Raw genomic sequence first — 13868 nt, 5'->3', positions numbered from 1 at the left:
CCCTGTCAAACCAGGGTAGCGTGCCAAGCAACCACTACCAGTGGCTTACAGTTGAAGTGGATTTGTCCTCCTTGTCTTTCCTCCTCTCTCCAGTGCTTTAATCTCAAGGAGGGATGAGTGGTGATCAGGATACCACTCAAGTTAAGAGCATGGGTTCTGGGCTTCAGCTGCCTTCATTTAAATCCCGTTTCCCTGTCTCTCAGACCACAGTGCAATCAAACTAGAACTCAGGACTAAGAAACTCAATCAAAACTGCTCAACTACATGGAAACGGAACAACCTGCTCCTGAATGACTACTGGGTACATAATGAAATGAAGGCAGAAATAAAGATGTTCTTTGAAACCAATGAGAACAAAGATACAACATACCGGAATCTCTGGGACACATTTAAAGCAGTGTGTAGAGGGAAATTTATAGCACTAAATGCCCACAAGAGAAAGCAGGAAAGATCTAAAATTGACACTCTAACATCACAATTAAAAGAACTAGAGAGGCAAGAGCAAACACATTCAAAAGCTAGCAGAAGGCAAGAAATAACTAAGATCAGAGCAGAACTGAAGGAGATAGAGACACAAAAACCCTCCAAAAAATCAATGAATCCAGGAGTTGGTTTTTTGAAAAGATCAACAAAATAGCAAGACTAATAAAGAAGAAAAGAGAGAGGAATCAAATAGATGCAATAAAAAATGATAAAGGGGATATCACCACCGACCCCACAGAAATACAAACTACCATCAGAGAATACTATAAACACCTCTATGCAAATCAACTAGAAAATCTAGAAGAAATGGATAATTTCCTGGACACTTACACTCTCCCACGACTACACCAGGAAGAAGTTGAATCCCTGAATAGACCAATAGTAGGCTCTGAAATTGAGGCAACAATTAATAGCCTACCCACCAAAAAAAGTCCAGGACCAGATGGATTCACAGCTGAATTCTACCAGAGGTACAAGGAGGAGCTGGTACCATTCCTTCTGAAACTATTCCAATCAATAGAAAAAGAGGGAATCCTCCCTAACTCATTTTATGAGGCCAACATCATCCTGATACCAAAGCCTGGCAGAGACACAACAAAAAAAGAGAATTTTAGACCAATATCCCTGATGAACATCGATGCAAAAATCCTCAATAAAATACTGGCAAACCGGATTCAGCAGCACATCAAAAAGCTTATCCACCATGATCAAGTGGGCTTCATCCCTGGGATGCAAGGCTGGTTCAACATTTGCAAATCAATAAACATAATCCAGCATATAAACAGAACCAAAGTCAAGAACCACATGATTATCTCAATAGATGCAGAAAAGGCTTTTGACAAAATTCAGCAGCCCTTCATGCTAAAAACGCTCAATAAATTCGGTATTGATGGAACGTACCTCAAAATAATAAGAGCTATTTATGACAAACCCACAGCTAATATCATACTGAATGGGCAAAAACTGGAAAAATTCCCTTTGAAAACTGGTACAAGACAGGGATGCCCTCTCTCACCACTCCTATTCAACATAGTGTTGGAAGTTCTGGCTAGGGCAATCAGGCAAGAGAAAGAAATCAAGGGTATTCAGTTAGGAAAAGAAGTCAAATTGTCCCTGTTTGCAGATGACATGATTGTATATTTAGAAAACCCCATCGTCTCAGCCCAAAAGCTCCTTAAGCTGATAAGCAACTTCAGCAAAGTCTCAGGATACAAAATTAATGTGCAAAAATCACAAGCATTCTTATACACCAGTAATAGACAAGCAGAGAGCCAAGTCAGGAATGAACTTCCATTCACAATTGCTTCAAAGAGAATAAAATACCTAGGAATCCAACTTACAAGGGATGTCAAGGACCTCTTCAAGGAGAACTACAAAAACCACTGCTCAGTGAAATCAAAGAGGACACAAACAAATGGAAGAACATACCATGCTCATGGATAGGAAGAATCAATATCGTGAAAATGGCCATACTGCCCAAGGTTATTTATAGATTCAATGCCATCCCCATCAAGCTACCAATGAGTTTCTTCACAGAATTGGAAAAAACTGCTTTAAAGTTCATATGGAACCAAAAAAGAGCCCGCATTGCCAAGACAATCCTAAGTCAAAAGGACAAAGCTGGAGGCGTCACGCTACCTGACTTCAAACTATACTACAAGGCTACAGTAACCAAAACAGCATGGTACTGGTACCAAAACAGAGCTATAGACCAATGGAACAGAACAGAGTCCTCAGAAATAATACCGCACATCTACAGCCATCTGATCTTTGACAAACCTGAGAGAAACAAGAAATGGGGAAAGGATTCCCTATTTAATAAATGGTGCTGGGAAAATTGGCTAGCCATAAGTAGAAAGCTGAAACTGGATCCTTTCCTTACTCCTTATACGAAGATTAATTCAAGATGGATTAGAGACTTAAATGTTAGACCTAATACCATAAAAACCCTAGAAGAAAATCTAGGTAGTACCATTCAGGACATAGGCATGGGCAAGGACTTCATGTCTAAAACACCAAAAGCAACGGCAGCAAAAGCCAAAATTGACAAATGGGATCTAATTAAACTAAAGAGCTTCTGCACAGCAAAAGAAACTACCATCAGAGTGAACAGGCAACCTACAGAATGGGAGAAAATTTTTGCAATCTACTCATCTGACAAAAGGCTAATATCCAGAATCTACAAAGAACTCAAACAAATATACAAGAAAAAAAACAAATAACCCCATCAAAAAGTGGGGAAAGGATATGAACAGACGTTTCTCAAAAGAAGACATTCATACAGCCAACAGACACATGAAAAAATGCTCATCATCACTCGCCATCAGAGAAATGCAAATCAAAACCACAATGAGATACTATCTCACACCAGTTAGAATGGCAATCATTAAAAAATCAGGAAACAACAGTTGTTGGAGAGGATGTGGAGAAATAGGAACACTTTTACACTGTTGGTGGGATTGTAAACTAGTTCAACCATTATGGAAAACAGTATGGCAATTCCTCAAGGATCTAGAACTAGATGTACCATATGACCCAGCCATCCCACTACTGGGTATATACCCAAAGGATTATAAATTATTCTACTACAAAGACACATGCACACGTATGTTTATTGCAGCACTATTCACGATAGCAAAGACTTGGAATCAACCCAAATGTCCATCTGTGACAGACTGGATTAAGAAAATGTGGCACATATACACCATGGAATACTATGCAGCCATAAAAAAGGATGAGTTTGCATCCTTTGTAGGGACATGGATGCAGCTGGAAACCATCATTCTTAGCAAACTATCACAAGAAGAGAAAACCAAACACCGCATGTTCTCACTCATAGGTGGGAACTGAACAATGAGATCACTTGGACTCGGGAAGGGGAACATCACACACTGGGGCCTATCATGGGGAGTGGGGTGGGGGAGGGATTGCATTGGGGAGTTATACATGATATAAATGATGAATTGATGGGTGCTGACGAGTTGATGGGTGCAACACACCAACATGGCACAAATATACATATGTAACAAACCTGCACGTTATGCACATGTACCCTAGAACTTAAAGTATAAAAAAAAAAAAAAAAAAAAAATCCCGTTTCCACTGTTCCTTTTCTGTGTGGCCTTGGGAAAATTACTTCTCTGGACCTCAGTTTCTTCTCTTGTAATATAGGCATAACAATTAGCCCTATCTCATGGGGTTGTAGAGAGGATTAAAAGAAGTAATATGTGTAAAAAAGTGCTTAGAACAGTGCCTGGCACATGTAACTCAATAAATATTAACTATTATATTGTTAACAGTCATGATAAGAGCTTAGAAGAGTGATGAAAGAAAAATTCTTGGGTTGATGGAAGCTCATGGCACCCTATCAATCTCTAAAGTAGTCAGATCTCCATTCTGTCTATGAATGTGGATTGATTACATTTCATTCATTAATTTATTTATTCAGTAAAAATTTAGCGTCTAATATGTGCTGGGTATGCAGCCAGGTGTCTAGGATACAACATTAAATAAGATAAGTCCCTTTCTGAGTTCAGTGGGGGTGACAAACAGAAAGGTAATTACAATATTTTTAATAATTTCAGCGACTGGAGTTTGCACAGGGTCTTTAGGGAGCACTGTGTTTGCAGGCAGAGTCTTCTTGTTGAAAGTGTTAAATCTGAGTGGAAAGAGAAATACCTAAGGCTGGCTTGCCTCTTACTGGTGTTGCATATACAGTGGATCCCATGGGGAATTGTTAGTTCTTGGTCTTGCTGGTGACACACTCAGTGGTATGCTCATGTTCCTCAGCATTCATTCGGTCACTTGAATGACAGCCCCAAGCTTTTGCCACTGTTCCCTGAGCCGCTAAACCCCTAATTTTTAATCTGAGCTGATGGAATTGGGGAACAGAGAGGTGAAGATAAATGAAGCAGCCCAGAATTTACATCCAGAGAGTAGTTGGATCTCTCCATGGACCTTAGGAAAGCATGAATGTCAGGTTTATCAGGGACTTGGAAAAGTCAATGAATCCACCCCCCTCTCTAACTCAAGATAGAGCAAGTCCCTGTGACAGCTTTGTATAGTGATAGTGTGAAATCTGGGTGGGAGAAAAAAATACCCTTGTAAGATGAGGGTAGGTGTCCATGCTGTGACCCATCCTGTCCTCTCACTGGTGTCTTACAGTAAACAGCTGTTGTGTGACGTGATGATTGTGGCAGAAGATGTCGAGATAGAAGCCCACCGTGTGGTCCTGGCAGCCTGCAGCCCTTACTTCTGTGCGATGTTCACAGGTATGGTGAGTTACCAACATTAACCCAGGGTTATGGGGCTGCAGCCCCACTGGGAGAATGTTGGGGGTGTGACATGAGGGGAGGGAGGAAAGAGAAAGCCCTTAGCCCACTGTGAGGGGCTTCTCTATGCCAGATATTGTGCTTTGTGCCGTGGAGGACTTGATGGAACCAAGTCCAGGCCAGTTGGGCATGTCGCCCGTGTCCACCATGAGGAAAAAAGGTAGACTCACATAGTCCATTAGTTCTCAAAACTCAGCCTGCACCATAATCATGTGGGGGAGATTGTTAACAATGTAGACTCCTGGGCTCATGGCCAGGCCTTCTGATCTCTCACTTTGCAGATGGAGGACACTGAGGCTGAGACAAGGGAAGAGACCTGCCCAGGGCCACAGTGAATGAGTGGGACTTGGCTTCCTGGCACCTGGCCTGGTGCTTTACCAGCTGGCCTACCTATTGTCCTTCCCTAGACCTTCATTCCAGACAGGGGCCCTGGGCCTCCTCTAGTCTTTACAGAGTGGAGGAGATTTGGAAAAATGATGATGGATTTTGAGGGGGATGAGAAATAGGTATAATCAATATCTGGCATTGAGTTTCAGCACTTTTGCCAACTTTCCAGGGTCCCTATTTACTGGGCATGCCCAATAGTCTTGTCCAAATATTTCCCATCTGTTAGTTCTGAGATTGAATTACCTGAAACCCACGGGCTAATCTTCCTGTCTATAGTTTCTCTCAGCACCTCCCCTGAACCAGGTACTTTCAGTGCTCTATAAATCACTGCTGACAGAAGGAGGCCATCTGGGCTTGGTGAGACCTCCAGACTGGGTCAGGTGTTCCTTCTACATTCTTTCCAAGTGCCTGTGCCTGCTCTAAGTATGGCAACTGTCACCCTGCATAATTGTCTGTTTCCTGGGATCTATAATGCCCATGCCCTGTATCTCATGTAACTGACTGCTTTCCATCCTGCAAATGTCTCCTCCTCAGGCAGGCCCCCTCTCACCACTCTGACCATAGTTCCACACCAGGCCTCTCTCTATCCTATAACTTGACTTCATCTTTTCATAACATTTATCACCATCTGAAAATCATCTTGGTTTGTCGTTATGAGTTTTTTACCCGTCTCTCCTCACTAGAATGTAAGCCCCATGAGGACAGGGACCTTGTTGGGCTTGTTTGTTACCATATACTGAGCACCTGGTACATGGCAGGACACAAATATTTTTTAAATGAGTGAATGAAGTGTCTTCTGCACCTTACTGTGAGCTTTGGGCACTTGGGGAACATGTCTTGTTATTGTTGAATCCTCCATGCCCACCACAGGAGGTAGTGAATACGTGAATGTCTGAAGAATGAACACAAGCTTGCTAATGATGGGTGAGTGCAGGCATATTTTTGCTGAATGGGCTGTAACCCTTTTCTAATATGGTACACAGCTGGGAAAGACTGGTTTTGTTGGGAGAGACTTGGCACTTGTGCGTTGAGAGTTTGTCACATGTGTGTCCCCCTTGACTTGTCATGTGAAGGAGCTGGTCTCAACTTGGAGTCATGCCTCTGCTAAGTGGACCAAGCTACTCTTACCTTACTTTCATCCATGAGCCAGGAATTTCACATTGTAGCCTGGAAAACTAGCTAAGTTCAGTATCTGGAAATTTTGAGCTGCATTCCCTTTTGAGTTGTCTTAAACCCTACTTGCAAGGCCTTTATTTCCTTTTTTCCCCCTTTCCTTCATCCATCTATATTTTAAAATAGTTCATCTTGTCTGTAGTAGTTATTTAGCTATAACTTCAATAAATACCTCTGCCGGTTATTCTTTGTGTGTGGGGTTTGGAAAGTTCAGTGTTGAGAGAGGAATCTGTTTGGAATTGCAATGAATTGTCATGCTGGCTCCACTTTTTGCTGATGAACTTGCCTCTGAAGTAGCGGAAGTGTCATAGCAAAACCAAAGTGATTTTACAAATTGGAAGAAAAAGTGCTTCTGGGGCATTCTTAGATTCTAGGAATTGAAGGGACGGAGGAGAATCAAGAGAAGAAAGCAGTGTAATGCAATGCCCAGCCCAAGCCTTCCATTAAACCTGGTTACCAACCATCCTTCCACCCATCCATTCACCCATCCATCCAAATACTATTCACATGTGTTTATTACAGATAAAAATCAGAAACTGTGGGCAAGCAAAAAGTAAAAAATTATGTGTACTACAATATCTAGGTAAGAATATGGTTTATGTCTTTTTAGATTTTATATTTATAAATGTATACATATATAAAAAATATATTTTAACAAATAAGTGCATTTATTGTGTACAGTAGAATAGCCTTTTTTTTTTTTTTTTTTTTTTTTTTGAGACAGAGTCTTGCTCTTTTGCTCAGGCTGGAGTATAGTGGTGCAATCTCAACTCACTGCCACCTCCGCCTTCTGGGTTCAAGTGATTCTTGTGCCTCAGCCTCCTGAGTAGCTGGGACTACAGGTGTGTGCCACCATGCCTGGCTAATTTTTGTATTTTTAGTAGAGTGGGTTTTGCCATGTTGCAAGGCAATCTTGAACTCCTGGCCTCAAGTGATCCACCTGCTTCGGCTCCCAAAGTGCTGCGATTGCAGGCGTGAGCCTCTGCTCCCAGCCGAAATAGCCTTTTTTGATGTATGTATTTTTTTTTTTAAATTACTATTCATCTTCCTGGAATGTTCTGTCCTCTGTCTCTTGGCCTGGCTGACTCCCATTCATCCTTCATTAGTGCTTAAGCATCACTTCCTCAGGAAGGCCTTCTATGACCTCTCTGGCTTAGGTTAAATTCCTTTGCTACTTACTCCCATGGTACTTTATGCTTCTCTTTAGTATTACTACTGATCTTATTACTTCCTCAATATTTGATTTCCCTGGCCAATCATAAGCTTTATGAGGGTGAGAACTATACCTTTAAAATTCACCACCACATCTCCGCTACCTAGCATGGTCTTCCATCTAGCAGGTGCTAAATAAAAATTTCTTTAATTGAGCTTAGCAATATATAATGAATATCTTTCCATGTCAATGAAATGGCAGTTACAACCTAATTTTAATGCCTTCATAAGATTCCATTATATGTACTCTAATTGAAAATTCATTTCCTTCTTTGTTGGAAATTATAGTTTTATGTAATATTTTATTATTATAAATAATGTTATAATGGGCATCCTTGCATCTTAGTCTTTATTTACATTCCTCATTATTTTACTAGAACAGATTCCTAAAACAAGAAGTACTTGGTTAAAAGGTATGCACATTTTGAAGACTTTTGAGACATGTGCCGCATTGATCTAAAGAACAGTTGTATCAGCTTATGCTCCCATCAGTAAGATATCTTAAGATTTATATATTTTAAGGCTCCTTGGCTTTGCCTAAACCTTGGTAAATGGGTACTAAAAAACTCCAGTAACACTGCAAAATTTTGTTCTAATTATCAGGTTCAGCTTCAAAACGTGTAAAATGCATCGTGTGCTGGGGGTAAGAGGCTGACTCTCATTAGGTCCATTTCTATCAGTATGTTTAAAGCCAAAAGGAAAGCAAAATACACATGGCTTTCTTCTGACTTGAGTTGTGTGATTATGGTCTTTTACTCAAGCTTAAATGTTTTTATTTTTTTTGTCTTCTGAGCTCATGTTGCCCAAATGTCCTGAGGTGGTTCCAAATACCAATCCCACACTTCTTGACCATTGTCCTTTGGACAATAACTTGGAATAAATGTGAAACTGAGGTCTGAGTGCCCATCAGAGAGTGTCCCAATCCAACCAGTCTATGAGAAGATCTGGGGTTAGCAGTCAACCTATTTCCCCTTTACTGCTTTCAGCATAACTTGAGTGGGGAGGCCAGTAGTGCTGTGTTCTGCCCATCTTTTTCCTATAAAGATGAAATACTTAAGACTCATTTCCCATCCTCCCCATCTGGCACCTCCATCCCAAGGGAAGCAATTTTCCCAAAATCTCCTCGTCAGTGTTTCTCTCTTTTTATCATGCCCTTTACCATGGCTTCTGTGTACTGTAGTATTTGTACTCCATATGGGTCCCTGACCTACATGTCATCCAGATACAGCCCCCATTTTATAGTGTTAAAGAAACTGAGGTCTACAGAATATATGCGCTCAGGGTCTTACACCCATAATCATGGCTAAAAGACACTTGGGCTTCCATCCCAAATGAAGCCCTGGGAGAGATCTGTCCCACTCATCTGGTCATATTGTACTGTATGTAGTGGCTGATTTAGACTGGTTTTTTAAAGAGGAGTTACTGTCACTGTCCGGTTTTTATTAGATTTAGGCTGATGTTTGACTGGTATCTTTGAATATATGGTAAGTAGAAATAGGGAGGAGAGTTCAGGAATATGCTGGGGGTGAGAGACAAGGGGCTTAGACTTGGAGTAGGCATGAATTGTCCACAAGGCAGAACCATGAGGGCCTGGCTGTCTTATTCACTTCCCAGGCGTGAAGTTCCTTCCATAGAACTGTTTTTTCACCCTTGCTGCCAGCCAGACTCTACCAGGCCCTGGCCTGTGGCCCGTGTCTGTGTTCCAGGTGTTTGTGTGGTGTATTGATGCCTTTGAAGAGCTCTGCATAACATGCAGCTCAGCAAAACCGAATACAAGGCAATGGACAGTGAGAGAAGGAGAACTAGGGAATAGAATTCTTTTCTTAGACAAAGTGGACCTTCAGAGAGGTTGCAGAGTAATAGTGCTGGTAGATAGCATCTGGTTTATGAGAGTTTTGCCTCTGAGGAGTCAGGGATTAGGTAGAATAGTTCAGAGAAAAAGGGATGGAGGTGTGAAAGGCTGCCTGGGATAAAGAAGCAATGGCTTCACCTTCCATGTGACTATCTTCTAGAGTTAGTCACTTTTGGACTAAGTGACAGTGACATAGGGCTTCTTCTTCCTATCCCTATCATACCACAATAAAGTCAGGCATCTTTTTCTGGCTCAGGAGACGAAGATTTGAGAGTGAGGGAGCCAGCGGTCCTGTCTAATAATGTTACCTTTGATGCAGAAATGGCAAGTTTTTTGAGCAGGAATTTGGCTTGTGGTTCAACAGAGGACGGTGTGGTGGTCAGGAATAGAGACTGCTATTCACTCCCAGTGGTTTCTCCATTAAGGTGCAACTGGTTTGACTGAGATGGTCTGAAGTAGACTTGTTTGGGTTTAGAGTAGCTCAGCCTTAAAATTGAGACCATCATTGGAAATAAACTATTGGTAAGGAATATTTTATGAATGTTCATAGAAGAGGTTTGGAGTTGATGATGTGGAGAGGCCTCTTTACTAAGGATTAAACACAAGTGTGGTAATGCCACCTTGCACTGGGAGATGGTGTGGTATCTTGGAAAGGGCTTTGGAGTAATAATGACCTGTATTCCAATCTTAACAGCACAGGTGTGTGGAGAATTCACTTTCCTCTCTGATCCTCAGCTTTCTTATTGAAGAGACTGGAATAATAACAATAACTAGGGAACAAATATAGGTAATGGGTATAAGGCACTCAGCACTGCGTACTTAATAAAGTTTACTTTTATTATTGTAGAGCATGTCATAGTTTTAAACATTCTTGTGGATGTCGGGGGTGGAGGTGATAGGGTTGATTTTTTTTTTTTTTGTAGTCACTATGTAATGACACAGAGGCATTTTTTTTCCTGACTTTGTGCTTCCCGTGCTTCTAGTTGAGCAGAAAGATATTTCCAGGTAGAGGAGGGATGAGATTCCAGGGAGGGTAGGTGAGGAAGTGGTGTCTATCACTGTGGTTCTGCTGGATCCTGCTGTCCCACCTTTCACAATCTCATTGTCTCCTTTGATTCTCACACAGCCTTGGGATAAAGGCAGAACAGAGAATGTCTTTATTTCACAGGTGATATAGGGTAACCTGTGGTTCAACAGAGGACTGTGTGGCACCCAGGAATACAGACTGCTATTCACTCCCAATGTGACATAAGGATCTGTGAACTAAGGACATTCCCTGATCTGCAGTCAAATGGCCCAGACCACTCACCTGCAGCAGGGTTGGACAGGATTCAAGGAGATGGCAGAGCATTTCTTTCTCTCCTGTGAGGTTAATGTCTTTGGCCTTAGGGCTCAGCTCTAGCCAAATGGGTTGGCAGCCCAGATTTTAGGACTTAGATGAGGGTTGGAGGGAAGAAAGTTCAATAACCATTTTAGTGCCCATGAAGAATCATTGTGCAAAGGATAAGGATTTTCCTGTTTTCTCTCTACCCAGAACATGAGACTAAATTACAGTACTAATTCAAGTTAGGAGCAAGAGGGTATTCTGTGGCATAAGGACTCTTGAACACCCCATTTTCTTGTTTTTAAGGACATATAACTATGTAGAGGTGGTCGGTGGTTTAGCTGTGGTGTTCTTCAGAGAGACCTGCCAACCAATCTATTACATTTTCATTCTCAAGACTTTATTTACTTAATAATAGGGTTGCTTTTATACCAATGACCTGGAAGATGAGCTAGTGATTTTTCTAGACATCTTGAGTCTTCTGTGATAACGAAAGATTTTCCTTTCACTCCTCCAGTCCATTCTTCTCCTTCTTGCTGTTCTTTGGCAGTCTTCCACCTAAAAATGTCTCAGCTGTGCACATAGTGTGCTTGTTAGGATCTAGAATGAAGACTTGGATACTTTTACTTAATAGGCTTCTGGGATTGCTTGCTCTTCTGGGCCCTCTGTGGTTCTCAGAGGCTGCTAAGTGCAAGGCCCTAACGGTCTAAGTATTTAAAGAAGTTCAAGACACAGTCAGGCCAACATTGTCTTTTACCTGATATTCTGCAGCAGTCTTCTAATTGGCCAGTCTGCCACCTGTTTTGTTTTCCCATTCCCCACCCATTCTCCACACTGTGGCTACAGTGATTTTCCCAATATCAAAATCTGATGTATCCCTTACCTGCTTAAAATCTATCAGGGGCTCCCTGTTGCCCTTAGGAGGGGTCTAAATTCCTTAGCATGGCCTGTAAGTCCCTCAAATGGTCCAGCTCCTGCTTTCATCTACAGCCCCGTCTCATCATTCTTCCCTAATGTGCTCCAGCCAGACTGAACTTGTTATGGTTCCCAGACAGATCACATCCTTTGTTACCTGGGATACTCTTCTCTCATTCTCACTTCTCTTCTGAATAACTATGACTCCTCCAGATCAGTGGCTCTTAACCATTATGCATCAATCTGATGAAAACAATGGACTTTATCTCTGGAAGAGCAAACCTGTGCTCTTGTGTGCTCATCCTTTTGCATGCAGCTTTAGGGTGCAGGAATCCCTGGCTTAAGGACCTTTAAAGCTAAGTCCCCATTTCTAACATTTGACATCTTTTGCATTTGTTGGTTTTCTTGTGTCTCTCTCCATCAGACTGAGCTCCATGAGGGCAGGGCTGTGACTTGTTAACCACTGTATTATCTGGGCCTAGCACAGTACTTGACACATGAGGACACATCTGATATATGTTTGCTGAATTGAATAAATGAACAAATACCTGCCCCTGAGAGAATCATGTTGTCTTTGGAGAAACAGGACATGCATGTTGGCAGATGGTGAGCAGAAGATGGAAAGGGTAAAAAGATGTGCAGCTGACAGACATTCTCTGTAATTTCAGAGTCTGATGTGGCTGTCTGGGCCTCTTGGGAAGAGCTAGCAGAAGAGAGCACTTGGACTGACCACAAACATGGAAGGACTTACAGGGCTCATCTTCTGTTTTCCGGAAATATTTTGTCAAACTGTTAGGGATGAGTAAAGGAGCAAGAATGACCAAGTTCTTAATGGTTTTCCCCCTCCAGAATTACTGAAGCCCATGGAATTATGATATGTCAAGAGAACCTCCCTTCTTTTTTTTTTTTTTTTCTACTCCAATAAATACTTTTTAAGTGCTTCTTTTATGCCAAGCACTTTGTTATGTGTTGAGGATAAGCCACTTGGTTCTTGCTAGATATTAAGTACTAACTTGTCCTCAGAATTAAGATCAAGGCCTTGAGTTTGGGAATACTTCTATTAAGGTTATTAGTTAGGGTGAGATTTTATTGAGGGATGTATTAGAAATGACACAGGGTCTAGAGTTAGGCCAAAGTTCAAATCTCAGTCCTGCCTCTTAGTTTCTATGTGTAAATCCCTTTTGAAATGCCATTTTTGGCCAGATGCGGTGGCTCACGCCTGTAATCCCAGCACTTTGGGAGTCTGAGGCGGGTGGATCATCTGAGGTCAGGAGTTCGAGACCAACCTGACCAACATGGAGAAACTCCGTCTCTACTTAAAAAAAAAAAAAATACAAATTAGCCAGGTGTGGTGGTGCATGCCTGTAATCCCAGCTATTTGGGAGGCTGAGGCAGGAGAATCACTTGAACCCGGGAGGCAAAGGTTGCGATGAGCTGAGGTTGTGCCATTGCACGCCAGCCTGGGCAACAAGAGCAGAACTCCTTCTCAAAAAAAAAAAAAAAAAAAAGAAATGCCAGTTTTATAATTTGTAAAATGGAAGTAATACTGTCTACCTCCTGGACTTGTTTCAAGGGTTAAATGAAATAATGTGGGTCAGATACACATTAGTGCACCTTAACAGAAGGTCAGGTATACAGTAGTGACTATTACTATGAGTATTTTTAGGGCCTATTTAAACTAAAGTCTTAGTTTGGTGTAGTCATTTTTGCTGGTTCATAAAAGATAATAAGATTGGATTCTACAAGCTTTCTCAGAAAATAAGTGGTGTGTTTGAGCCCTTAGTTTTTCTTTTTTTTTCTTTTTCTTTTTTTTTTTTGAGACGGAGTCTCGCTCTGTCGCCTGGGCTGGAGTGCAGTGGCCGGATCTCAGCTCACTGCAAGCTCCGCCTCCTGGGTTTACGCCATTCTCCTGCCTCAGCCTCCCGAGTAGCTGGGACTACCGACGCCCGCCACCTCGCCCGGCTAGCTTTTTGTATTTTTTAGTAGAGACGGGGTTTCACCATGTTACCCAGGATGGTCTCGATCTCCTGACCTCGTGATCCGCCCGTCTTGGCCTCCCAAAGTGCTGGGATTACAGGCTTGAGCCACCGCGCCCGCCCGAGCCCTTAGTTTTTCTTTCACATCGTTTTTTTCTTGCTTAAGTTTTAAGTACTTAATATAGAAAATTAGAAATTTGAGAGTCAAGTAAAGG

The 13868-nt window shown here is 41.8% G+C and overlaps 1 protein-coding gene across 7 annotated transcripts in view; it reads left to right on the top strand.

The window, feature by feature from the left end:
* The window catches only part of KLHL3 (kelch like family member 3), a 287169-nt gene that overhangs the window by 189766 nt on the left and 83535 nt on the right, over positions 1 to 13868 (top strand). For all 7 annotated transcript variants that reach the window (XM_030927614.1, XM_030927611.1, XM_030927612.1 and 4 more), the window contains one exon: positions 4648 to 4754. In XM_030927614.1, the coding sequence (XP_030783474.1) occupies positions 4648 to 4754 (107 nt within the window). The remainder of the gene's footprint in view (positions 1 to 4647; positions 4755 to 13868) is intronic.

Source organism: Rhinopithecus roxellana, chromosome 3 (assembly GCF_007565055.1).
Source record: "Rhinopithecus roxellana isolate Shanxi Qingling chromosome 3, ASM756505v1, whole genome shotgun sequence".
Lineage (NCBI taxonomy): Eukaryota > Metazoa > Chordata > Mammalia > Primates > Cercopithecidae > Rhinopithecus > Rhinopithecus roxellana.
The sequence above is the reverse complement of the archived record's forward strand: the minus strand, read 5'-3'. Positions and strand labels throughout refer to the sequence as shown.